This window comes from Epargyreus clarus, unplaced genomic scaffold, assembly GCF_041222505.1.
Source record: "Epargyreus clarus isolate Ecla_fem2 unplaced genomic scaffold, WU_Ecla_fem_2.2 ptg000007l, whole genome shotgun sequence".
Classification (NCBI taxonomy): Eukaryota; Metazoa; Arthropoda; class Insecta; order Lepidoptera; family Hesperiidae; genus Epargyreus; species Epargyreus clarus.
In genome coordinates this window covers 7,795,788-7,822,457 of record NW_027332215.1, presented here as the reverse complement: position 1 = coordinate 7,822,457, position 26,670 = coordinate 7,795,788, and the positions used below count along the sequence as shown (strand labels likewise).

The following is a 26,670-nucleotide window of genomic DNA, read 5'->3' as shown; positions in this document are numbered from 1 at the left end:
TTCCCAATTCGTAGCTACACGTGTAAAAATTAAATGTTGAAAATTTAACGCAGCTTCTTTAGATACTACTTAAATCTTACTGTTGTTTTTAAGTATTACGAATAATTAGGGATCCCGTGCACTTAAAACATTAATCGACATTTCAAGGAGAGCTTAAAAACATTAGCACATAGACAAGCATTGTGTAAAGCGTGATCAGGCGTGGATATAGGGATGGAGTACCAAGGGATGATTCGCGATATATTAACTTCATTATCCCAGATTAACTAAGTAATAAATATTACAATTTTTATGTTGCCGTTCATTGCTACTATTTAGATTTGACATCACGTACATTATCATATAATTATGACTTATTTTTAGCGTTGTTACGAAATAAGACAGATATCTTTCTTTCATAGGATATTACAATCCTCGTAAGTAATATAAATTCCTTGGCTTTCAACTTAACGAATTCCTCTATCCGCGCCTGAGCACGTCTTATCATTTTTCTTTCGTATCACAAACATCAAATACCTAATATGGTTTTTGTTTACCAGTGTACGAACAACACCGCCTATTTGGAGAGTCCTGCTATCGTCTGATGACTAAGAACGGCGAGTTCGTCTACATGAGGACCCGAGGTCGGCTGGACGTGGACGAGAACTCCAAAATAGCCAAGAGCTTCGTCTGCACTAACACCGTGGTTTCGGAGGAAGAGGGAAAATTCTTTATTGACCAAATGAAGAAGAGGTTCAATATCTTGGTGAACAACTGCCCGGATTCTCTGTTGGCGGACAGAGAGGTAAGAGATTTAATTATATATATTTTTTTAAACGTTTAAAAACTTGTGACTTATAAATTCATAGCTCACTGGACCACACACGTGCTTGACTAAAAAATAACATTTTGTAGTAGAATCTATACATTCAACCTTTAGCTATAGTCGCACTTGTACCCGTAAAGTATTAAATCTAAAAAATAAGAAACCTAAGTTAAAGAAATTTCCTTCGAGGAAAAATGACAAAATTAGTTACATTTCTCAGATAAAAATATTTATTTTAAAATTTCCGACTGAGCAAATGTATTTAAAATGACAACACCAAAAGGCCCCTGATAATTGGTTAATGCAATCTTACTTGTAAGCGTTTCGTTGCTGTTATAATTTTATCAGGCGTTTCAAATCAAATTAAATCAATACTCTTTATTGTACCCAATAAAAGAAGATACATATAAAAAATAAATAACTAATTTAAAAGACAATACAAAAGGCGGTCTTATCGCTAACCAGCGATCTCTTCCAGACAACCTTTAGGTAAGGAGTTATAGTAGGCGTTAACTTACGATGCGGAGGTTTATCTAGAGTTCTTATTAACTGAACTGAACTGAACTAAACTAAGCTAACAATAATCTTGGAAAACCATAATAAACTATAATGTTCTTCTGGACAGCGCTCCTCGCTGCAATTTTTAAGCAGACGAAGCATTGTCAGAGTATTGTGCTGTATTGTGAAATGAATCTGTAAATAACTCAATGTAATTGCATAAATATATTATTACTTTTAATTTGTTAAATTTTAATTTCTATTTTATTATAATAGCTTATTTACTATCGTTTTAATTGTTTCGTTTCACTTTTATGTTTCGTTTGATTCTTTCTATTATTAATTTGTTTATGGTATTTGCTAAGACAGTGCTGATTATTAAAAAAATAAATAATAAATATCGTGCATTGGATGAACTATTATTATAATTATTATTAATATTCCGTTAAATATTAACAATAATATACCTACTTACCTACCTACTCAATATCAGCCCCTTGCATCCCAGTACCAATTATACCCCTACAAGTTATAGATAGGCCCATGATGAAGAACTAAATACAGTTTGTACACTTTATTTAAAAATCACGAGGATCTAGGTAATGTTATACTCATTATAGGTTCCACTAACCTACCAAACACTATTGAAGTTAACCAAAGCTTGAATTTTGATGTCTTATATGTATTCCAATTCAACGCACCATAATTTAACACAAGTATTAAAAAGTTATCATAAAGATGTTATATTATCTAACACTGAAACCTTTTCTAAAAAGTGGTTTTAGAGCTCCTTACCCAAACGGAACCCTATTGCCGCTGTCTCTCTCTCCGTTTGTTAATTTGTCACAGAGCTTTAAATCTTGAACCGTAATAGATATTTGGATTTTCACAGAGTATGTCTATATATAGGTAATGTATGTATAACGGTGGCCGCTATAACAACAATAACTAAAAATAAAAATAGCATCAAAATAAATGCGAGTCACCATACAAGAAACCGTTACTTTTCGTTCACTGTTCAAATTTGCACAATGCATGTACCTACTCGTATGTTAGTGATCACACAAGAAATACTTAAAATAATAGGTAAATAAATAAAAGAAATATATTTACAACAAGCTTGCACTTACAATCTTAATAACACGCTTGTATTGCATGTACCTATGTAACGGAATCTTTGAGCTCAATTTTCACCCATTTCTAGAAGTATGATAATTTTTAAACTTTGCACACTTATCAAGGACCGATGATCCTTACTAGTCCTTACTAATATTATAAATCCGAAAGTAACTCTGCCTGTCTGTCTGTCTGTCTGTATGTCTGTCTGTCTGTCTGGTTGTCTCTTCTTCACGCCTAAACCACTGAACCGATTTTAATGAAATTTTGTACAAAGATAGTCTGAGACCCGAAAAAGGACATAGGATAGTTTTTATCCTGAAAATCCCACGGGAACTAGGGATAGCGATCTAAGATAGATTAATCGGAGAATCGATCTTTTGGACCAAAAAATCGATAATTCGATGTTTTTAATCGATGTTAGTAAGGATTGAATCGTTGATCAAGTGATGATCTTTAGCAAAGTTGTTGTCTATGAGCCCACGAAGGTTTCAGAGTTGGTACGACCAATTTTCGCCAGATGGCACCACTGTCATTCCAATGAAGGAACGAATTTTCAGTTTTAAGTATGTTAGTATGTCATATTATTGTCATATTTTTTTAAACGCGGGCGAAGCCGCGGGCAAAACCTAGTAATACAATAATGTGATAACAGTTTCCCATTATCCTTATTATATTAATTAATTCCCCAGATTATGAGTTACTTACAGACTAAAAAATGAAACAAATAAACAATAGTTTAAAATACATAAAAAAACATGCTTTTATTGCTAATCGATCTAAAAACTAGAAAATAAATCAATTAATCATAATGAATCGTCTCGAAATTAAATTGTAATAAAATTTAAGTTATAAAAATAATAATTAAATTCAGAGTAAAACATTAAAGTTATAAAGTCTCTTTTAAAACGCATACCTATATGGCATTGAATTGCTGGTGTGTGTATATTCTTCCAACCGTCTTAATAGATTTAACGCGAATTTAGCAGTAAGGATTGATGGTGAGGAAAAGGCTGGGAATGAAAGGTCCTTTCATTCGAAAAACGGAATTAAAATGTTGCAGAGATTAAATAATTTTGTATAGCCTACTACAAAATATATTCGTCAAAGACACACGTTTATTTTATTTTATTTTTTGATGGGCAATCTTTGCAAATTATTCATAACATCAGAAATATAACACTATAAACGTATTTATAAAGAATTAGTATTTATTAGGAATTATGATTCTTCATTCCATCTCAGGCATTCGTTGTAAGGATGCCTGAGAAGGTCTTTAGTTAGTACGTTTCGTACGAAGACAAAGGAATACGCATTATTTTGAAATCAGACAAAGAGGTACCACTAAATATTTCTTAAAGTGGTAGTAGAATACTAGAATTACTAACTCAATTTTATTAAAACAAAAGATTTTCATATTTAAAATAATACAAATATTTTTTCTTGTCTTAAAACCATAGAAATACAAGAAAATTAATCGCATATTCCTTTACATAAGTGAAGAATACTAAAAATTTTGATAATCTAAAACGTTTGAGCAATTATAACATTTTAGAAAATCAAAATATAAAATTTATAAAAAAATATCAAATTATAAATAAGTAAATACGTTAAATATTTCTTATAAAGTAGTTCATTTATATTTAAAAAATAGGAAAATTAAGATTATAATTTAATATAAAATTCTCGTGTCACAATGTTAGTTACCGTACTCCTCCGAAACAGCTTTACCGATTTTCACCAAATTTTATATGCATATTCAGTAGGTCTGAGAATCGGCTACTATCTATTTTTCATACCCCTAAGTGATAAGGATTGTTCTGTCTTAACATTTTTTTATTTATATGGCAACACAACGTTTGCCGGGTCAGCTAGTAATTTAATAAAAATGAACGTGATAACAAAAATGATGACGTAAAAAATACTGTTAAATAAAAATTAGTATGAAGAGTGCAATTATAACAAACATAATTATAACTAACCTGTCTAAATAACTATTTGCCTACGGACCTTTAATGTCCTTAATTATTTCCCCAATCGCTACATTGCTAGACAGTAGGAAATCGATTTACCGCTCCGGAAATTAGGCATGTGATCTGGAAACGGGAATCTTATTTGCAAGCAAGTTAAGTTAGGTTTCCAATATTAGACAGTAATCTATTCGGACATCAAAGGGTGTGTAGTATGGTACGCATAATCGGGAAGGGTAGGGATCACGGCGTCGTCTCGTCCCCGCTTCGTGTCGCGTCGACTGTCGTCGCCTCGCGCAAGCCCTTCCTGTCAGTTTGCCGGGAACAGCTCCCCCGTGAACACTTACGCTTTCAGCAGGGAGTCGAACTTTCATTTTCAGTAAGATACGATTTGCGTGTAACAGTGATAGTTTTGCTCTGGATACCCGTGTTTAATAGGTAAGTTATCGATTAAGTATACCTAATTTTTCAACTTTATTAGCAATAGTTTTGTGTAAGGGTTATTTTTTTAGTTTAACTTTTATTTTTACATGTATTTGTTATTTATTCTTTATTTTTTTTTTAAATGATGAGAATATTGAGAGCCAAAAGTAAAATTTCGTTTGTGATTCTAAAATCTAAAAATAAAACGTTGTATTTGAGCGTTTTAATTTATTTCACAAATGAAGAAGTAAAATTGAATAGTTTATAAGTCAGAGCGAATTTAAAACGCGCGAGTATTAAAAAACAACTTTTAAAATTGTGAATTGTTTATTTTGCATAGATACCTATATAGCTTATCGAAAAAATTATAAGCCTATGGTTTTTTTGTAATAAAATTCACGTAGTTCATCTTTTTATTATCAATTTACGGCTTAAGAATGTTGCGAATGTGCGATAGCTTCAGTTTCCGCAAAGTTGTTGTTAGTTAATAAGCTCCGCCCGCCACGGCACCAAAGCGACGGCTCAGAAACTTCAGTATAAAGTCAGTGATGTAAAATAATTACGAGTATATTAATTTAGAATCTACATTGCGTGAAGCTTGGCTTTTTTTAGGTAAAGTCTTACTTTCATATACTACTAGCTTACCCGGCGAACTTCGATCCGCCTAACAATTAATGTGCAGATATATGATTTTAAAATTGATACCAAATTTTATGTGCATATTCTATGGGATAGTTGGTGCCTTCATCTTCATTTGTTACACAATCAATGGATTTAAACGAATGAAGTGTACCATTGATTCCATCCTGAATTACATAATTGAACTCATCCACATCTTTATTGTTAGCTGCCAAAATGAGACGAAGTTACAGAAATTTGGAGGAAATGAAATGAATCCGCTGGATTCGTCGACAGGAACTCGACCATTACCGATAGTCAGTAATTGCTCAGAGACGTCTTCAGCAGATGTACCATTCTGCAATGCAACTCTCATATTTGTTGGCAGCTGAAGTTTCTTCACATAGCGCCATAGATTTGACGATTTCAGTCAAGCGTTTATTTCATCGGCAGCAGTTGATCTTGGAATTACTGGTAATCTTTGGCGGAAATCGCTAGACAGTAAAATCTTTGCACCTCCAAAACATCTTGAGCATTGCGTAGATCTTTTAACGTTTGATTAAGTGCTGCTAATGCGCGCTTGTGCGCCATTGTGCATTCGTCCGAGATGATAATTTTTGATGCTTCCAAAACTTTGGCCATTGCGAAGTGTTTTGCAATGTTGGATGTTCAAAAATTTTAAGATTTAAGGGCAATTTTAATACTGAATAAGCCGTGCGGCATCCTTCTAATAATGTTGCTGCTATTCAAGAAGAAGTAACTGCAACCGCAGTGGTGGATCTCACACGAACAGTAGCTAAAATTACATACAGACATGAGGAATGTCTTCCCAGTTCCACTGGGGGCATCCGGGAAAAATAAACCACCATTTCGATCATCAATTGCTTTCATCATTTCAATGCCTTACAATATTGGCAAACTGAGTTCATAGGTCTAATAGCAACACAGTTGTAGGCACTGTAATCAATTGATATATCGTAACAGAAAGCATCTCGATTCAAATTTACACCATTATTAGTCGAATGTCGCGCTTCATGGGTCAGTCTTAACCGAATTCTTTCACGTTCATTAAGATCTTCACGCTACTCGTTACTCGGCAATACATTTAGATTGATAATTAATTTATTTCGTTGCATTTTGGGTTCTCCTGCCTAAATTTATCCGCCGCCTTATAGGAGGCATATTTAGTAAGTCGCAAACACAAAACACTTTTTTAATTTTATAGAAACTAGTGGTCGCCCGGGGTCGAACTTCGACCAAAATTGTATAAAAATTGTTATCAGAAATAAACAACAAAACAGCCATAAACAAAAGAGTATGTGTAAGCTTCGCTTAATTTGCATACATGTAGGTTGTATAGTATAATGTTAATGTTTTTTATGATAAAATATAACAATGTTAATGTTACATTTTCCTTCATGTCAATGTGTTTTATAAGAAAATATAAAATATATATTATTACATAGTTTCTAAATGGCATAGATATATTATCCTACTGACGTAGGGTAGATTTGCAATATCAATCGTCAAGCGAGACTGAAAACTGATTATATATATGTGTGTATGAAATGCCAAAATATATCAATAAGTTCATTAGTTTGTTCACTCAGTGACTTATAGAGGAAACAATCGCTAAAGATTAATTATACTGATGAAAACCGGCAATAAATAAACATACTAATAAATTACACATACTAATGTGTAATGCGTATTTTATTGATTAAATGTAAAGTACATTTGCATTGCTATGCATTATTTTAAAAAATATTAGCATTCTGCACTTCTTCGGTATATAAACTATAAGAAATTCACTAAACGAGTATGAATTTCATACGCATCCGGCCGCGTAATTTTCGTAAAAACACGTACCAAGTTTTTTGCTTCACGTATTTATTTCAATTTGAATTACCTACCTGACGACACCCATGAAGCCATGAAGATGTGATCTGAAAAAAAAGAGTAGCTTTAATTTTCTGCTTTTTTATACCTACTTGTTTTGTGGGAATGATTTTTTTATGTCTTTCAATAATATAAGTAGAGGTAATATCTAATTTTGTAGGAAAGTATTTTAATGCAAAGTAAATCATGCAAACACAAAAACATTACAAAAGATATCTATCTATTTTATGGGATGTTTCAAGGGTTCAAATTCTTAACCTTCTGCGACTGAGGTGACTTTTTTGGTAATACTTCACTGAGGTGTAGTCCGACAGACGTTATAATATAATACGCCTATCTCTAATATATTTATATAAAGCCAAAAAATACAATAAAATAGACATAAACATACTTAGTTCATTTGCAATATCAAATATGAAGGCTTATAAATAAATCTAAATATTTATTGCGTATTTTTTACTGAAATATGAATTTTAACAATTTTTTACACTAGGTATAAGTAACACCATGTATTTTTTAAATAGTCAAAGTAACTTAAAATTTTCTTTTATGATTTTAATTATGACATCATTTAAGACCTACAAAAGAAAATATATCAAAATCACACGGTTTATTTAGGTACAATTTAGCCTCAAGTTTGACCTTTAAAAAAAATCAAATTTATAATCTTCGCAAAGTTGCGAGGCACACTCAAGGCTTATTGGCTTCTTAACATGTACAGAAGGAGAATCTTGTTTGTCTTTGAGCCTGAAGTAGACTGCTGGTCCAAATGCTGCATAATTTTCTTCTTGGTGGCCTCTCAAGTTAAGGCAGACTAGGGGGTAAATCATTTTCAGATTCCTCTATTACTTCCTGGTTTCTGGTTTGGTTTGGTTTTCTCTTCTTCGTTTTTAGAAACTTACTATCAGTTTCCCAATTTCTATATCATCGTTAAACTATTTCTCATCTTCTAACCGTGGCCATTCTTCAATTACTTCGTCTGTAAGAACATTAATATTAAACTTTCCTCTACAGTCTGATTTAGTAAATAAAAATAAAATACATGTTGACCCTTACACACACAGCGCCAACTAGCCCTTTACTTAGCACATCCAGCACGGATACATATATTAATGTATTTTTTTTGTAAATAAGGTGTAAATAAGATACATATGAAACACTGAAACATATAAACAAAAATTGTAATTTTTTTCGTGTCAATGTTTCGACGGTCCCTACGTATAAAGCGACATGTCAACAATTGCAAATTTTGTTTATTGCATATTCGGCTTTAGATTGTCCATACGCTTATGCCTATATAAGATTTTTCTTGAAATATGATGTATTTTACTAGATTTACCATTCGTATAAGAGAACAAGTATAACAATTACAGGAAATAGGTGTCGTACATGCGGATATCTCCTACTTATCGCTTTGTACAATGTCTTAAAAAGCGCGCCACTCGGCATGAACGCGGTCATGTCTAACTTAACATCACGTCTAAAAAGCATATTTTCCGCTTTAAATAATAAGTAAGTACACATAAAAAATGTTATTGTTTTTCTAACCTACAAAAGTAAGACATTAATGTAAAATCTGAGTAAGATATCAATACCGTTTTCATGTTTCCTACGTATAAAGTTGTATCTCAGACTTGCCTGGCATGCTTTTATTTGCGTATTTTTCACGTAGAAACAGTCATCTGTCTATTTTTCTGGTAAATATTAAAAAAAATCAATATTTAAAAATACTAGTACAAACTTTCGAAAGCTATAACAACATTATAAAAAAAATATTCTTAGAATTCTATACAATTCTAAGAATCATTTCTAGAGTGGTTTGAACCAACATTTTTTCGGTTAGCAGTGTCTGACAGACTACCACCTCAGCCGCAGAAGGTTAAGTATGTAGGTATAGATTAAGCTTAGTGCTCTTTGATGAAGAGCACTAAGCTTAAACTATATAATAAAAAAAGTATGGGGCGCTTTTCGAACCTGATAAGTGGAGCACCCCACGCTTTTTTCACAATTATAATATTTACTGTTCCTTAATTGATTCTTAGATTTAAAAATATTTTCTACTTTTTAGTTGATTTTATCATAAAAGCGTGTGTTTTAGTTTTTTGAACTATATTTATTTTATTTATTTGATGTAATCTTGAAGCTTTGGTTTAAACAAAGCTATTTTTATGGACTTCTTTTATTTGTATGGTTTTCTTTTATATTTGTACGTACAGTCCGTACTTTGTCATATCAAAAAAAAACCTTTTTTCTTATTTGTAAATTTTTCACATGTTTAGGTGACTAAATCGTATTGGTACAATTTACCGAATTACTTTTTGTACGATTTACCATACTGTATTTGTTAAAAAAAATAAAAAATAAGTCATAACTGCAACTCTTAGACACACCGCCAATGTTAAAAAAATCTAACATAAATTTGAAGGCAAATAATTTGAGTTGTGTAGTTTTAGCTTACCCTTATCACAAGTTATATGGTTACGAAACAACACGAATATTTAGATGGAGTACTCATATCTCTAAAAAATATTTTTTTTGCTCGTACAAACACTTCGCAATAAATGCCATTGGCAAATAGCGGAATGTTGCGGGACTGCATATTTTCGTATTGTCATATTAGAAATAATTGCTAATTTAATAGGAATGTCGTGACTGGTACGATTTAACCGGCGTTTATTTCTGTTCCTTCTTAACAGTTCTTTTAAGAGTTTTAAAAGGTGTGTGAACCGGGCCAGTGCAGTGTACTATGGACTAATGCTTTCTCACACAGCCCGACAGTGAGATAGTTATGGGTTGATAATGTAGTTGCTATGGAAATCCATGACAAAAAAATTAAGGGAGACGTCAATTTGGGGTCTTACCGATCAACTTTTGCATAAGGGTTTTTGAGGCAAGATCAAAAGTTAATAAATTATTTTTTATGACGTAGCTTATTAGGGCGCGGTGTATTGAAATAGACTAAAATTCTTTTAAAGATGGTAGCAATATCACGCAAATACCGTAATTGGAAAAGATTAACTATTGAGTGGTATTGGAAAAGCAAGAGGAGGCCTTATAAATGTTGTGAGTAGACAGGTAGGTACCTACTTAATGTATCGATCATACTTTTAGCGTCACTTAATACTTTGGGCGTGGAATATTCTCGTAGTTATAGTAGTAGAGGAGCTCACGATACTAAATGTGTACAAACTCATTGGGATCTATACGATTGTGTAGATTAAACGTTAGAATGAAGCAAAGGTTATCTATATGATATTACTTTTTCTTTACTACTTGGAAGTGTGCTAATCGGCAGATTATGATGTTTCCCGTTTTCTAGCATTATTTCATTTATATAATAAAAAAAATTGACCGCGCTCGATAACGTCTAACGATTTTTTTTTGCAATTTTGCGACCCTAGTACTCCCTAACGCCACGCTCGAATCGTCAGATTATTATAAATTTATCATTTTCAGCATGTAATTAACCTACCATATCTTAATCTGACGCGCTCGAGCATGTCCAATGATCGATTTTTTTTAATAATCTGACGGGCTCCCCTGTTCAAACTCGTCGACATAGAAAGCTCATTTATGGTTTAAGATACTCTACAGGGTATAAGGTATCTCCCATATCCCCTCTTGGGCTCCCCATCTATAGTGGGCAAAAGCAATGTCTTATGGAAACCCATTATGTTATATTATGTTAAAAATTATAGTACCTCCTGATCCGATGCACATTTCTGCTCATTATGGCGTTTGTTGCTTGCAAATCATTTTTCATGTTTCATTAATATTTGCGTTTGAAACTTGGCAAGAGTGGCAAGACTGATAATTCTATCTGTGGGTTCGTAACATACAAGTCGAAGTAGAATCATATTAGTCGCCATTTGTAGAAAATATGTGCAGATTAAATACCTCAAGAAGGGGTAAAATCAGGTATCGCGCAAGTGATTATAAGAATTAATGAAATTTCGTAGTTTTATAAATCGGCGAGTAAATGTCATTCCATCACATATGCGGTTTTTCGATTCAGACGTTTTTGGATTTGTATTAAGTCCACGGATTCGCCAGTGAATACTTATCACAATGGAACTTAGCAACGCCCCAAACAGACTGGGCGTGCAGTGGAATGGGGTCTCCCTGTGAGCGGACATAAAAATGAGGGGGGGCAGGTGGGGGCAGCAGAGTGGAATGGGTTGTGAGGAAAGCGGGCGCGCAGGGTGACTAGGAAGAATGGGTGTCATCTCCCCTTCCCCCTTAGCTTGACTGAATGAAATATGATTTCTGCATAGTTATCTATTAACTAAATACGATTATTTTATTGATTTTAAAATGTTCGTGAAACAGTTTCTGTAGTTTTATTTACTTTTTCTTTTTTTTTTTTGGCTTTTTGTCAGATTTCTATTAAAGTTGTATTATCTTTAATTAAGATACCTCTTCATAGCAGACAAACTTTTTTCTTGTTATTATCCTTATCAGCGTTTTATAAAAAAAAATTCCATGTATTGAAATTACTCATGGCTGTATAAGTATAAGTACATGTACATATTGTACATGTACAAAAATAGTTAGTGCCTACGTTTATGTAGACTTATTATAAGGTAATTTTATAGCGCCCTCAAAGGTTATCAACAAATAAACAAAAAATATTTTCTATAATAACAATAATCTGAAATAAGATAGCGAAAGAACGGGTCCGAATTCTGGAAAATAGAGTCCTTGATTTTTAACACGTAATCCATTTAGTAAAACGCAAATAAAAAAAATATTTGCATTTTATGTAAAAATATGATGCATGTAAAATAAGATGTAATAAAAAGATGAGTTAAGAAATTACGAAAAAAGAACCTGAAAGAACAATAAATTTACAATAAAAGTCGTAATTTCCGGAACTGTAGGTACCACTATTATTTATAGCTTAAATTTAAACCCAAACATAGCTCCTTTTAGGATATGGAGGCTTTATTGGCATTGGCATAAACATTAACTATTATACTATAATAGTTTAGTTTGCTATTAAATATAAATTTTAAAATAAAAAAAAAAAATATCCTGTCATCCGAACACTTAAAGGAATAAAATTCCTTTAGATTTTTCTTTTAAAGTTGATTTCTCATAATATTATACAAATGTTAACTAAAACTTTTTTCCGAATCTCGTTTGCATATACCTATAGCGATATAATATTTTTGTTAATTGATTTATTTTCCCCTTTCTTGGATCCTTCTATACTTTTTTAAGAAAATCGCAGAATAAATTATTCTAAAAGTTTGTATAATTGACGTCTTCTTGAATGCAGTCATGTATAAATATAATCACATATACGGTACGAACTAACGATATTACAATTACAACTAAGTAAGTACACACTAGTGATAAGAGGTATTATAACTATATCCCCGTTATTAAACTGATCTTGCTAAAGTCTCCGACCAGAATGCCGCTCTCTGTTAACTCGAGCGCCGCCATGATATCATCCCCACTTGACATCCCCACTGCATCTGTGTTTGAACTATAGTAATCAAATGAGTGACTTATTATTTTAAAGCACTATTATAAAAAAAAAAATTAACAAAAAAATGCAACCGACTTCTATGTCACTACAAAGTAAAAAATAATTGAAATAAATGTTGGTTTAGGACATATTTCTGAAGTCGGCGCTCAATATATTTCGTTGGATAACGATGTAAACAGCGTATCTAATATGAGCGCCGACCCTTTTTTACCGACCGACCGATTTTTTACCCTTTTTACTGATGACATACTAACATTTATATTAATACAATATAAAATTGTAAAAACGTGATCATGAATGAAGGTAAGGTCTGAGTTTACATTGATTGGAACCGCCCGCTCGCAGGGCGCTACCGCGCCCTGCTCGCTTAGTTTTATATTGTCTTATATGTTCTAACCTAACCTAACTAAATAGTCAATGATGAACTGGCTTTGCAATTTCATTAGAACCTACACCATATATCTTCAAACACAACTCAATTATACCCATCGGTTGAGGAGTTACATATTTTGTCTCCAGAACCCGCTCTGATCCTCATCATATTTAAATGGGACCAACTTCCAACTCGTCTCTATACAATAAAAAAAGAATTATTAAAATCGGTCCACTAACGGCGAAGTAATTCGTGTACATACATAAAAAAAAGATACCGGCCGAATTGATAACCACCTCCTTTTTGAAGTCGGTTAAAAATGCGATATCGTAAATATCCAAGCTTTGTATTAACGACGTTAACATTTGTTATTTTGTTTATAAGAATACTTTGAAGTCAACAACATCAAAACACTCTAATTGACGTTATATTTTAAATGTAATGTCAGAAAGTCGTAACTTAATTGTGGGGTTTACAATCATGAAATAATAATTGAAATATAGTTTTTAACTTGGCTACCTAATAAAGGAAAATCAGTCCTCTACCTTTGTTGCAATATCCTTAAAAATCAATTTTCGCGGAGGTCTTCGATCGGCGGATTTAGCCGACGAGGCGGTTTAATCGTACCACTAGTAATTTAAATCGTACAACTGAATAAAAGGTAAATATATAAATTCTTAAAAAAAACATTTATTTCCCACAAGATCAACATGTTTGAAAAAGAAAACAAAATCAATAACTAACAGTAGGTACCTGCTAGTTATGTTCTAACGTCAAGATATTTCTCAAAAAAAATGTTGAATACTTCGAATACAGCTGGTTTCCTTATTTGGAGTTAGGTCATTTATTCCACTGATATTTGTAATACTCCGACATGTAAAATTTAAAAAAATAAATTTGTGAATTGTTTGTCTTGCTTTTGTTTAGGTGACTGAATCGTATCGGTACAATTTACCGAACTACGTGTGTTACGATTTACCAAACCATATCAAATGAATAAAAATTAAACGTCATGACCTAATCTTAATACTGTGTGTTTGTGTGTGTAATCTTAATACACCGTCAGATTAAAAAAAACTAACTTAAATCTGAAAGCAAATGATGTAAGCTAAGCTAAGTGTAGTATTAGCTTACTTTTATTTATTTTTCGTTTTTTAGTCTGTGACAAACTCATAAATTGGGGAATTAATTAATCTAATAAGGATAATGGGAAACTGTTAATGAAAAATATTGCATTGTCGTTGGTCCTTGATACGTGTGCAAAGCTTCAAATTAATCAGAGTTGTGGAAATTAGTGAAAATTGAGCTCAAAAATTCCGTTACATACATACATATATACATAGATATAACCCAAGCTAATAAAAGCGTGTTAATAATACGAATATTTATATGAAGTATCACTTAAAAAACTTTATTTTTGCTCACCCAAACAGTTCGTAGTCAATTCTGTTTGTAAATAGCGGAATGGTGCGGGGCTACACGGAGGCATACTTGCGTATTGTCATATTAGAAATAATTGCTATTTTACGGGAAATACATGATCGGTACGAACCGGCTGTACAATTACACTAACTCTCCTTATACGAGTAATTGCCATTTTTAATATGTGCAATGACGATAAGAGTAATACATAGGTAGATAGGTATGTACCTACTGTGTGCAAATTTTCATTTTTTATGTCTATCTATTACGGTTCAAGAGAACGGGGGATCAATTTATATCATCGACCAAATTCTAGAATAGAGACTTCCCTTTATTTTGATTACTAGGTTTTGCCCGCGGCTTCGCCCGCGCTTAAAAGAAAATAATATAACATACTAACATACATAAAAGCTAAAGAACATCACTTGATCAAATGCATAGTTTACGATTCAATCCTTACTAATATTATTAAAATAATCGATGTTTTGGGTCCAAAGGATCGATTCTCCGATTAATCGATCTTAGATCGCCATCCCTAGTTCCCGTGGGATTTCCGCGATAAAAACTATCCTTTGTCCTTTCTCGGGTCTCAGACTATCTTTGTACAAAATTTCATTAAAATTGGTTCAGTGGTTTGGGCGTGAAGAAGAGACCACCAGACAGACAGACAGACAGAGTTACTTTCGGATTTATAATATTAGTAACGGTTTTCTAATAATTTTGTTGTGACAATATAACAATATACACTTTGATAAAATATTAAGAGTCTATCTCTTAAGTCTCGAATGATAAAGTGTTGAATGAACAAACAAAAAAGATTTAAAAAAAGATGGTTTTATATATGCAAAATCTATGGAGATTTTCAACGGATTGTTATTAAGAATTTTCATGGGAATGGTCCCATGTAAAATCTTAGTAAAAATCCGTTATATAATTCATCTGTTCATTAAATTTACTCAGACATCCAAAAAAGATGCATACATTTTTAAAGGTCTATTCCACTATTTATGGTACATAGCGGCACAAAGATGTAAATTATTGTAAATATATATAGTGCGAGGGAAGCAACATGAGATCGCCCGCCATTTATGGTTCAATCCTTGAATGACTCAAACTATACACGTGGACTCGGTAACGCCCCTTTGAGAGTGAAGCAACACGTTGTGCATCCCTTTTGAATACGCCCCAACCTGTTAGGTTAACGTAACATCAGTGATACGGAGGTGGGGTGGAGAACACCGCTTCCCGCTCACCCCATAAGCAGGATGGGGTAAGCGGAATGTGTTCCGAGAAATGCATACTATTCATTCGACTTATACTGTATTTATGTATTACTTAAATTGCATACGATACGCATTATGATGGATTTGAAGTATTATATATTATGATCAACCCATTATCGCCCCACTGCTAGGCAGAGGTTTTCTTTCATATTACAAGTGTTTATATCATAGTCCACAACGCTGACCGAATTGGTATACATCACACCTTTTGTAGTATTTACACAACTCTCAGGAATTTCCAAGTGTCTTAGTGACGTTTTCGTTTATCAATAATTAGAGTGACAATAAGATAATTTCTAATAAGCACATAATTTTTGAAATGTAACTTTTTATAATTCGGACTTTGTTCTTCACGACTATTAATTCTTTAGTTAGAATAGGCCCTAATCGCCAGATATTATACTTTACTGATACAAACTTTAAAAACAAACATTGCTCGTTAAAATAGTATACTGCATTAATAGAATATCTTCTTTTCAATTCTAGGGTAGCGAGCCGTACGAAGAAAATAGTATTCCTGTAGAAGATCCGCGGCAGCTAGAAAAAGTTATTCTTCATCTGGTAACAAACTTACCATCGCCTGAGTCATCTGACTTTGGTGATAAAGCTTCAGCAGGTTCTGGTGACGGCTGCCATCGTATTTCCATTATCGCGCCGAAAAAGGAACGCATTGTCAATGCTATAAAAAACATAACACATGTTTTTTATCCAAGGATACGTAAAATGAAAAATAAGAATGATCAAGACAAACTTACGAATAAAAATAATACCAGTAATATAGAAAATAAAAATACCATGGAAAATACTCATCACTCACGACCTGGTGCATTTTCTATGAGCGAGACAAGTGGAAAAAAAGTCGTGATATCATCTAATTCGAATAATTGCCAAACAATATCACATGATACCCAAAATAATGGGCTATCACAATCTTGTAATCTTCCTCCACCACAACAATCAATGCTAGCATCAACACAGTCCTACATGCCGACTGTGCAGTCGGCTGAAACGTCCCTTGCAAATGCAAGGTATATCCAAGTCGACTACACACAACCACAAATATATGCGATATATGATGGGTACGGTAGACTTATCAACTACCAACAACCGACAAGCTCACATGTGAACGGGTCACCGTTCCTGCAACAGCAAAGCAACCAAGGAGGATTAATAGGTTCGCAGATGTTCGCAGCACATCCGCAGAATGTAGGCACGGCTTTTGGAATGCCTACCACGGCGTCTCAGGCATTCTATATGCTTCAATCAAATATAAGTAATGAAACACCCCAACAACAAAACTACTTTGGGTATGTAACGCAATTCCCATCTACGCATATTGACGGAAGGTCACTGCCTTCGACCAGCACCCGAAATGCCGGTGAAATGCCGGTTTTCAATTTTCAAGAACAAGCAATGCCAGCTATAAACGCACATCAATATTCTCCATCAGAACCCAGCAACTTATTTAAAGAAATATGGTCCATTCCTAATAATGAAAATCAAAACTTCGATCCCGCAATAGACCGCGACATGTGTTTAGTGACAAGACTGCACGTGGATACTAATCTATTGGAAGAAATTAACACAACTCCGGGTACGAGTGTGGGTTCAGCGAGTTCGCAGTCTAGTTATACAGGTACAATCTATTGATCGAACTATTTGATTCCAAATGATGAATAAAATAAACATAAAATTTATCTTAGATTAGATCTACACATTTTTCGACTTAATAAGGGTATATACCTCTTGGTTCTACTAATTGTTCAACCTTTAATAAGAGTTAATAAAATGGTTCAACATGTAGGTACTAGAAAATATGTCAATATCAAATATATTGTTACTTTAACGTCCTGTACGTGAAATCTAAACAAAGGATAGATATTTGAGTCATCCGATGACTAAACCTAGATCCTAGGTCACGAGCATGACCTAATATAGGACCTGTTACAATAGATATGGTTAGGTGAATGCGAGAGATTGTGTAGCCCCAGGCACCAGTTTTAAGCGCGCTACATAGGTAGGTCACGCTCAATCTCGCCCACGGGTACATAGCTGCGTTAGCGTGCCCTTACTGTTGCTACGGAGTATAAATATGCTTGTAGTTATGTTCGACCGCATTGGCTCTCTGACTACACCTGCACGCAACAAATTCAGGGCGGACTAGATGTTTGGCGCGGACTATAATTTTGTTATTTTATTTCATAAGTAATTGGCCTTTATCTTAATACAAATCTCAATAACTTGTTGCTGCTCCCATCATGTACATAAATATAAAATATTATTGACAGTAGAAATGTTTTTCTAAGTATACTTATATAGTAATACAAGGTTAATTTTTCAAATGGGCCTTCAGGGCCATGTCCGAATCTATTAGGTTTAGCGAAAAATGCTGAAAGGAGTTACGAGGCCCATATTTGATAAAACATAAAACTAAAATCATTACTATTTTAAAAAATCTTTCCCTGGCCGGAAACCAAACGAGTTAATTTTGGAAAAAAAAACTCGTGCTATATTATTCCACCATCGGAAAATGTCTCCTAGAATGATCAAATTCTGCGAAGTAATGATGAATGACAAACAAAAAAGGAAAAGGTTCATTTTTAGTAAATACATATTTTTGACCTTATGCTGGCATATTCATTTAAATATTTCACGCATTACCAAATTTCCGTGGCCTAATATTCCATATCATTCGATAGGAGATGTTTTGTTCTTCCGAAATTTAAATTTTCCTAATCGAGTTAAATAAAGGTTATTTTTCATATCATTTAAATTCAATGTCAAGTTTCTTTCAATACTGATGCTACATTGTCAATTTGCCGTTTGAGTCAAAATCTAATGTACTATTTAATTTACCTACCTATATAATTTGATTATGTACCAAAATATATAAAAACATGTCAAAATCTGACTAGGAGAAAATTAAGAGTAATAACACTAAAAAACCGAAACAAGATTGTCAATAGAAAACAAAATTAAAATTAAGTGCGAACAAAAGTATACTCGTACTCTACCTCGGTGTAACATACTACTCGTATATTTGAGCTTAAAGTATAAGTTAAATTCCCGCATTAAGTTTATTAGCAAGCGAAACCCATTAGTTTTATTACAGTTTGTAATTTGCTGTTTGGTTATTTATTGGGTTTAGTTATTTATCGCAACCATCCGCTATTTCGTTTTTTTTTTCAAAAACAATAACTATCACTTATCTAAGGACACATGGCTTTTAAAACGAATATAAACCGTTATAGTACCGACCTTAGCTAGCTAAATCAATCGAGCTGTTTGGTAAATACGAGGTAATATAGAAACTTTAACTTATGTCATGTAAACCCAGTCTTTGTCCGAGTAACCACAAACATCGATTTATAAATGTATAGTATGATGCTAACAATTTTAATGTCATTTACATGTACATATAATTTAAAATGTTACATCGCTATTATACCGCCAGGACCTTACAAATCTTTGTCCCTGTAGTCCCGGGACAAGAATAAGACTACGGTATCCCTTGCCTGTCGTAAGAGGCGAATAAAAGGGGGCCTCCAGGGTTGCGGGCGGCTAGAGTGGGAGCTTGAACTGTCCAGCAAGCGACCCCGGGAAGGACGACGGTGTAGTCGCATACCGTCGTAAATACCTGTACCCTTACCATGAGTTTTCAAAACATCCCACAATTTTACGTTACGTTTACTCAATCCATTAGTCTGTTCCATTTGCTTCATTAGGCTGAATAAACGTAGCAAGAAGTAAGTGCTCAAGTCTTTTTATCTACCTCACATGTTTGCAAAAAAGAGAGACAAAACATAAAGCGCCATTTTGTCAATTTAGACATTTAATGTTACGTTACTGACACTATAGTTCTGATACAATCTGCTAAGGGCGCTGATTGGAAATTGTATGGACAAATACGTAAACAAATACCAAAACAGTCATATTTGTCAAAACTTAAAAAGTCATGGTAAGGGTACTGGAATGCGGGAAGAGCGTAAATTGCTTCCCCCAGGGCAGGGCCTGATAGGGCACTGTGCTTGGAGGACTGCGGTTGTGATCCGCCGGAGATCCCGGAGTTCTCCACCAAGCGCTAAGGACGACCACCGGGGGGGTTTTAGTGCAGTAAAAATCCCACATAACCCGGCGTCGCTCCCACGGCGTCGGGTACATTCTGAAGGCTTTCCCCTCGTGAACAAAAAACGGGTTCTTCTAAATGTATTTTAAAAAATTATGCAGGCTCGACCAGTGTGAGCCAGGAGACGTCCATAACGACGTCGACATTGAACGAAGACGTCGATATACAAGATTATTTGGAAAGTCAAGAAGAACCTCCCCTTCCGGAAATGGAAGATGAATTAATAAGGCTGAACAACGATGTCCCTCGTAAGTATCATGATATTTATTTTTGCCTCCTATCATTGCTTATAAATCTCTTTGTGCAGAAATAGCAATCTAAGTTATGGTCTACGATAATTATGCAAGGGGTTTCGGGTTCAATTCCCAACCAAGGAACTTCCAACCAATTCACAATAGTCATTATTGACGGTAATTGACTTGCAATATTTAGGAGCAACAAGATCTATTTCCGCCTTATAGCAGCGGTGTTAATCTTATCTTATCTGGAGTTGATTACAGATTTCATGTGAAACCTGTGTGGAAAAGGTAGTAGTAAGTTAGTAGGTAATTGTAACACGGAAGGCGGAATCACAGACCTGTATCTATAAACAAATACAGTTATGTTGTCCCTCTAGTTCCGCGACCAGAATAGGGCTACGATATCCCCTGCCTATCGTAAGAGGCGACTAAAAGACACGTAACTCTGTGTCGCTCCCACGGCACCGGGTACCTTTTGAAGGTTTCCCCCTCGATAACAAAAAAAGAACAAAACTGTTTGTGGGCAGAACCCACATGTCGTATAATAATACCTATATGCACAGACGAACAATGACCTCAAAACTAATATATTGATATTTTTTACAGTGCTCGACGGCAACTTCCACGTGGCTTTAAAGGTTAACCTTGATCCCAATTTTTACATGAAGGATATAGCGGTAAATATTAAAAAGAAATCATCTATTTAAGTCATTAACAAGACACCAGTCTAAAATGAATATTTTAGCCAACATCACATGACACAATTTAACAATATAGATGCACACTTCATACCACGGCGTGAGAAATATTTTTTAGTGAAACGCTGCTGTATAATTCTATTTATTATAGGAATTGTGGTAATATTAAGAGTTTGTAATCAAGTAATAAGAGTGGTCGCAAAATTCTACTACTATTCGCTAGCTACTCCTAGTAACTAGTAGTAGTAGAAGTAGTAGTAGTAGCAGAAGATTAATCGACAAAAATATATTGCAAATTAATAATTTTACCTTTTATTAAGAATAATAGATACATTTCATTGCACGAGAATAATATAGTGTCAATGATTTTAAACGTAAGAACTTTTTAAGCATTTTCGCTTATCCTTTTGTTCTCTCTTATTTGTCAATACTACGTCATAATATAATATGTTACGTTGACCTCCGAGTTAACCGTGACCTGACTGGTAATCCTTAGTTTATTTTTAGTGCAATAAGCTATTCGTCACTAATTCTAAACTTAAATCATTTCCCATAGACACCGCCGGGGTTGGAGAATATAGCGGAGGATGAAGAAGGTCCGCTTGTGATTGACCTTCAACAGGAATCACACGAACCAAGTTCAGATAATCAGGTAATGGATGCCACTTGATACTCGTAAAACGATGATACCATGATATACTGTAACTAACAACAATACGATATTTTAAAACGAACCTCCTGATTTGCAACAAACAATCCACTAGTAATCTTAATTTTTTTACATTTGCCTTAGATGCCGGAGGAGACAGAAAAAATTGATGAAACTCCGGCTGTTATCGATACTGACGTGAGGATGATCGAACCGGGACCGAGCTCGCGCTCCGTACGATACCAGGTAATTATGTTCATAATAATTATGACCATATGGAGATTGCGAGCTTAATAACGTCAAGAATTTAAACTGCATGCCGATATATACAGATAAGGCATTGCGCAGTATAACAATTATACTCCGTAAAAGTTAGGGCTGTGCGCAATGATGATGCTTTATTAGGATAAAACTCCTAACAAGACTTTTACAATTTGTTAATTTGCTTAAGGATATAGTGAATATTATATTGTAAGTTACTGGAATATAAGTATTTCTGAACTTCAGTGTAACAAAGCTATGCTGTTGTTTTTTGTTTGTACAAGCGCCTGCGAATATACCTGAACTTAATAAAATGTTTTGTACTCTTGCTGTTTTAACATTCTATTAGGTACTTGCGTCTTAGGAACGATAACAAAGTGTATGTATATTTTACAGATTTAAAATTAAATTATCATAATACTGAAATTCATGAGCGTTTGCGTTATCTGCTATAGTTCTTCTGTTCTACTTTCATACATTGTTAAAATATAGTCTGCAGGGTTTTGCAATCTCAATTGCTAACTATGCTGAAATAATGTTTGCAAAATAGCTGGTTTAATTTATGCTCTAAAATAAGTTGTGTGCGAAAAAAGATTAAAGTATCCCAATTTAGTCCCCAGCAATGTTAAAGTTAATTTCATGGGCAGCTGCAATCATATTGCAAAATGAAGTTTAGCGATGTAAAGAGCTAACGCGAACTCAAATCGCACGTAGCGAGTTATTCCATTCCGAAAAAGCAGCAATATATTATTCAATTATGACATTATTATTCAATTATGTTATTCTAGTTTTAATTCAATGTACTAACATTTTATTGGGCAGTCATGTTCACGTAACTACTATCGGCCGTAGTTACATTTCCGGTGCATAGGGGAAGCAAAGCGTGTCTGTGGTGCAAAGATACTAGTCTTCTTGCGCTCGTACTATATCTAAAATTTCAACCCCTCTCGTTACCACATCTTTAAAATCTCCTCTAATTGAAATTATAGCGTAACCTTTAATAACCAAATTTTTCAAGATTAAACAAAAACTGTAAAAACCACAGCAGCGATTAACAACAATGATTATATTTACATCTATTTCCAGCCCCATTATTTTAATGAGACTTTGTTGACGGAGTCCGATAATGCGACTCTACATTCTCGCAAGCGTCCCTATCAAGAAGACACGGAGGACACAGTGGAAGACGATGGCGACGCGAACAACAATAGCAGAAGCGAAGAGCGGAAACCTCCCCAGAAGCCGTACAAAGGGAAGGGTCGCGGCAAACGCAGCCGTTAAACGAAATGCTTGCTGGAGTCATGAGGTACGTAGCTAATCATGAAATTTCAAATATTGCCGTGTAAATACAATCACACACATCTCATTTATCTATCCCATCGTAATTCTAACTAATATTATAAATGCGAATGTGAGTTTGTTTGGTTGTTACGCATTCACGCCTTTACAACTACCGTTCCCAAGGGACAAGATAATAACTTTTAGGGTTCCCACATACCAATCGTAACTTTATAGCAGCAATTATATTACAACAATACTTAACGATTTAACAATACACGATATTACTTTTAGAAACTTGTTACGTAATCTTCATATTTTTTTAAAAATAGGGCTTCAGGACCAAATCCGAAAGTATAACAAATAGAGAATAATTCGCCAAGTAAAAGTGGAACTCGCACATGGAGGGTTCCGTACCATCAAATGTTTATTATTTTTTTATATTTATAGCGACAATGCGAAAATGTAATTCGAATCCTAAGTTTATATAATATTTTACAACAATATTACTTGGAATAAGGAAATAGACGTCACAATACTTAGTCGTATGAAACAACGCAACAACAACAAACAAAATTAAAATGACTATATTAAAATATATATTATTGTTCTCATTTGTATTTATACCAGTTATAGTAGTAAACGGATTTTAAAAAATTGAACTGCCTTCCTAGTACAGTTTAACAGTCAGATCGAAAAATGACGAAAAATACCGGTTTGTTGTATGGAGACCCCCGTTAATAATTATAATCAACTTTATTTTATTTTTAGTATGTTTTATTATAGCGGCCACCGTTATGCATCCTCTGTAAAAATTTCAAGTGTCTATCTATTACGGTTCCGGAAATAGAGCCCTGTAACAGTTTTTACCCTTTGGGTACGGAAACCTAAAGATGCTCAAAGAAGTTGTTAACATCCGATTTTGATAAAAACTAAAACTACAGTTTTAATAAAACAAAAACTGACTCCTTGGCAGAAAACATTCGGTTTTGACTGGTAAAAGTTATTCACAGTACTTATACTGTTTTCTGCAGTGACACGTCCGTGCCGAAACGGGAGCGCGGAAATCTATGCTCGGCGTTAAATTTATAATAGCAACAAAAAATAGCAGTTCTTAACCGAATGAAACTCTCAAATTTTTGGAGCTTTATTTCTGTTTTTGAACTCGTAGACTAGACTAAAGCACACGAATAGAATAATTGGACATCTTGATGAAAATCAATGATTTTATCAAATCTTATAGTAGGAGAGCCCATGATGCTATAGTCTGATTTATAATTAGGTGTCCAAAATGTAAACAAAGAAACGTCACTGTCAAAATTAACAAGACAAAAACTTTTAACAAATTTAACGAAAAACGAAACAACTATACACAATTTAACAAACGCGCTATAAAAACTAGAAAACATTGGTTTTGGATTCTGATTGTGTTCCCATTATCACATTTTAATTTTCTACCATAAACCTTGTTTTTTTATGATTATTACTGTATGAAACGAAATTGAGTTAATATAAATATTGGAAAATGTAAATTGTTTTTAATTTATTTAGATTATTATTGATGTGAAACACCTATAGCCGCACGTAAAACCGATTACTGGCGTGGCGACGCATGCCGTGGCGACGGAATTCGGAATTCTCAAGCTAATCGAAAACAAACTCTCCGATGGAGATGTAAAAGGCGCTGCGAAAGTTTTATTTTCTGACGAAACTATGGCTACGTGCTCGTCTGAAACGCTTGGGGCACTTCGCGAGAAGCATCCTACACCGACCACATCTTCGCAGCTTCCTAGTCCATCGTTCAGTTCACAGCGCGATTTTTTTAGAGTCAGCGAGGAAGCCACCAAGATCGCTATCCGTTCTTTCTCGAATGGATCTGCTGGTGGCTTAGATGGCCTTACACCACAACACCTAAAAGATCTTAAAGATCCCTCTTTAGGTGAAGCAGGCGTAAATTTGGTGAAGGAGCTCACTGCCCTCATTAATATAATGTTGGCAGGTGCAGTTCCTCCCGAAATTACGCCAGTGCTTTACGGGGCCAACCTGGTTGCTCTCAAAAAGGATGGGGGCATTCGACCCATCGCTGTTGGATGTACACTCCAAAGATTGGCTTCGAAGTTGTGCTGCCGTAACTATAGTGAGCTTTTGGCTACACGGCTTAAGCCACGGCAGCTTGGCTTCGGAGTCTGCGAAGCAGCAGTACACGCTGCTCGCACATTTTTCGGATTTCAAAAAAACTGTCATCCCCTATTTTAACCTCTTCAGGGTAGAATTTCCAAAAGGCCTTTCTTAGTACTTATTTACGCTATACAGCGAACCCATGTGCAAAATTTCAGAACTCAAAATTGAGCGGTTTTGGCTGTACATTAATTTCTTAAAAATGAAAAAGTCATTTAGTTAGTCCGTCAGTCAGTCACTTTGCTGATTTATATATATACAAATATGTTTTTATAATCCCCGTTTAATTTCCTTTCATTTGATACCTTACTCGATAGGTTCGGTTAACTTTTTTTTTTAATGTGTTACTATTTCGCGACAAAAATCCGCGATTTTTATTTTTTTTCTAACACCTATCAAGTACACTCGAGTCATTGAGACGCATATAATGACACCTTAAGTGTCGATATTCGTCCAGCCATTTTTTACATCCGACCAAATAAAGAAAGACAAATATACAAGATACGCGCGAAAAACATAACCCTACCTTGGCAGTCGGGTAATAAAGAAAACATTCAAAAATTTGAGTTTTGTTCATTATCATCCAATTTTGTTTTTGAATAACTTTAGTACTTTGACAAAACATGCTGTGTGACTTCAGTCATAGAGCGCGAAAAATGACTGCATTCGGACTTGTAATTTTTCTAATTTTATAGACATTTTAAATAATTAAAAATAAACGAGTAAACAGTGTTTATATTTTTTACAGAGTTAAAACGAAGTGATAAGTGATTTTAAATTATAAAATAAAAATGTGCATAAGGTAAAGTCACCTAATGCCGAGGGGTTCTGAAATTGGCACCAAATTCCGTGGTATTTACAAAAACAGCATTTACTAATTATTTACAGAATCGTTTTTACTGAAAGGTATGTTATTTAATAAATAATTTATCACTCTATTGTCATATAGCCATCGTAATAGTATTATATGTATGGTTTTTAAAATAATCGCATAGTTTTGCATTAGTGCCTACCTCAAACGCATGCTTCATACATTTTGGGCCTTTTGCACGTGACGTGATGTCACGATTTCTCAAATAGTGATTCTTTCAATAGATTTGCATATGTGTAATAGTATTTCGATGAAAACATTATATGGATTATATATGGAATCGATAACAATTAAATATTGTGCTTATTTCTTAACAGATAAGGGTAAAAATAAGTTTAAAAATACAGCGGCATTAGGTGCCAAAAATTTTGGGCTGTCCCTTAAACCGAGGTATACCACGGAATAGCTATATCATAGACTAGTTTTTAATTTCAATTTTTGTAGTTGTTTTTATGAATAAGCACGT

General features: G+C 34.0%; 1 protein-coding gene and 1 long non-coding RNA gene across 4 annotated transcripts in view; one reads left to right on the top strand and one right to left on the bottom strand.

Moving 5' to 3' along the window:
* The window catches only part of LOC140743328 (uncharacterized), a 231,818-nt gene that overhangs the window by 20,370 nt on the left and 184,778 nt on the right, over nt 1–26,670 (bottom strand). Inside the window, exon 4 of the long non-coding RNA XR_012102452.1 lies at nt 7,344–7,376. This is a non-coding gene — a long non-coding RNA (uncharacterized LOC140743328). The remainder of the gene's footprint in view (nt 1–7,343; nt 7,377–26,670) is intronic.
* The window catches only part of BmMET2 (juvenile hormone resistence protein II), a 189,986-nt gene that overhangs the window by 154,992 nt on the left and 8,324 nt on the right, over nt 1–26,670 (top strand). For all 3 annotated transcript variants that reach the window (XM_073074497.1, XM_073074495.1, XM_073074496.1), the window contains 7 exons: nt 540–784; nt 16,391–17,540; nt 20,132–20,278; nt 20,876–20,946; nt 21,524–21,619; nt 21,761–21,862; nt 22,964–23,183. In XM_073074497.1, coding sequence (XP_072930598.1) covers nt 540–784; nt 16,391–17,540; nt 20,132–20,278; nt 20,876–20,946; nt 21,524–21,619; nt 21,761–21,862; nt 22,964–23,158 — 2,006 coding nt within the window. In that variant the 3' untranslated portion in view covers nt 23,159–23,183. The remainder of the gene's footprint in view (nt 1–539; nt 785–16,390; nt 17,541–20,131; nt 20,279–20,875; nt 20,947–21,523; nt 21,620–21,760; nt 21,863–22,963; nt 23,184–26,670) is intronic.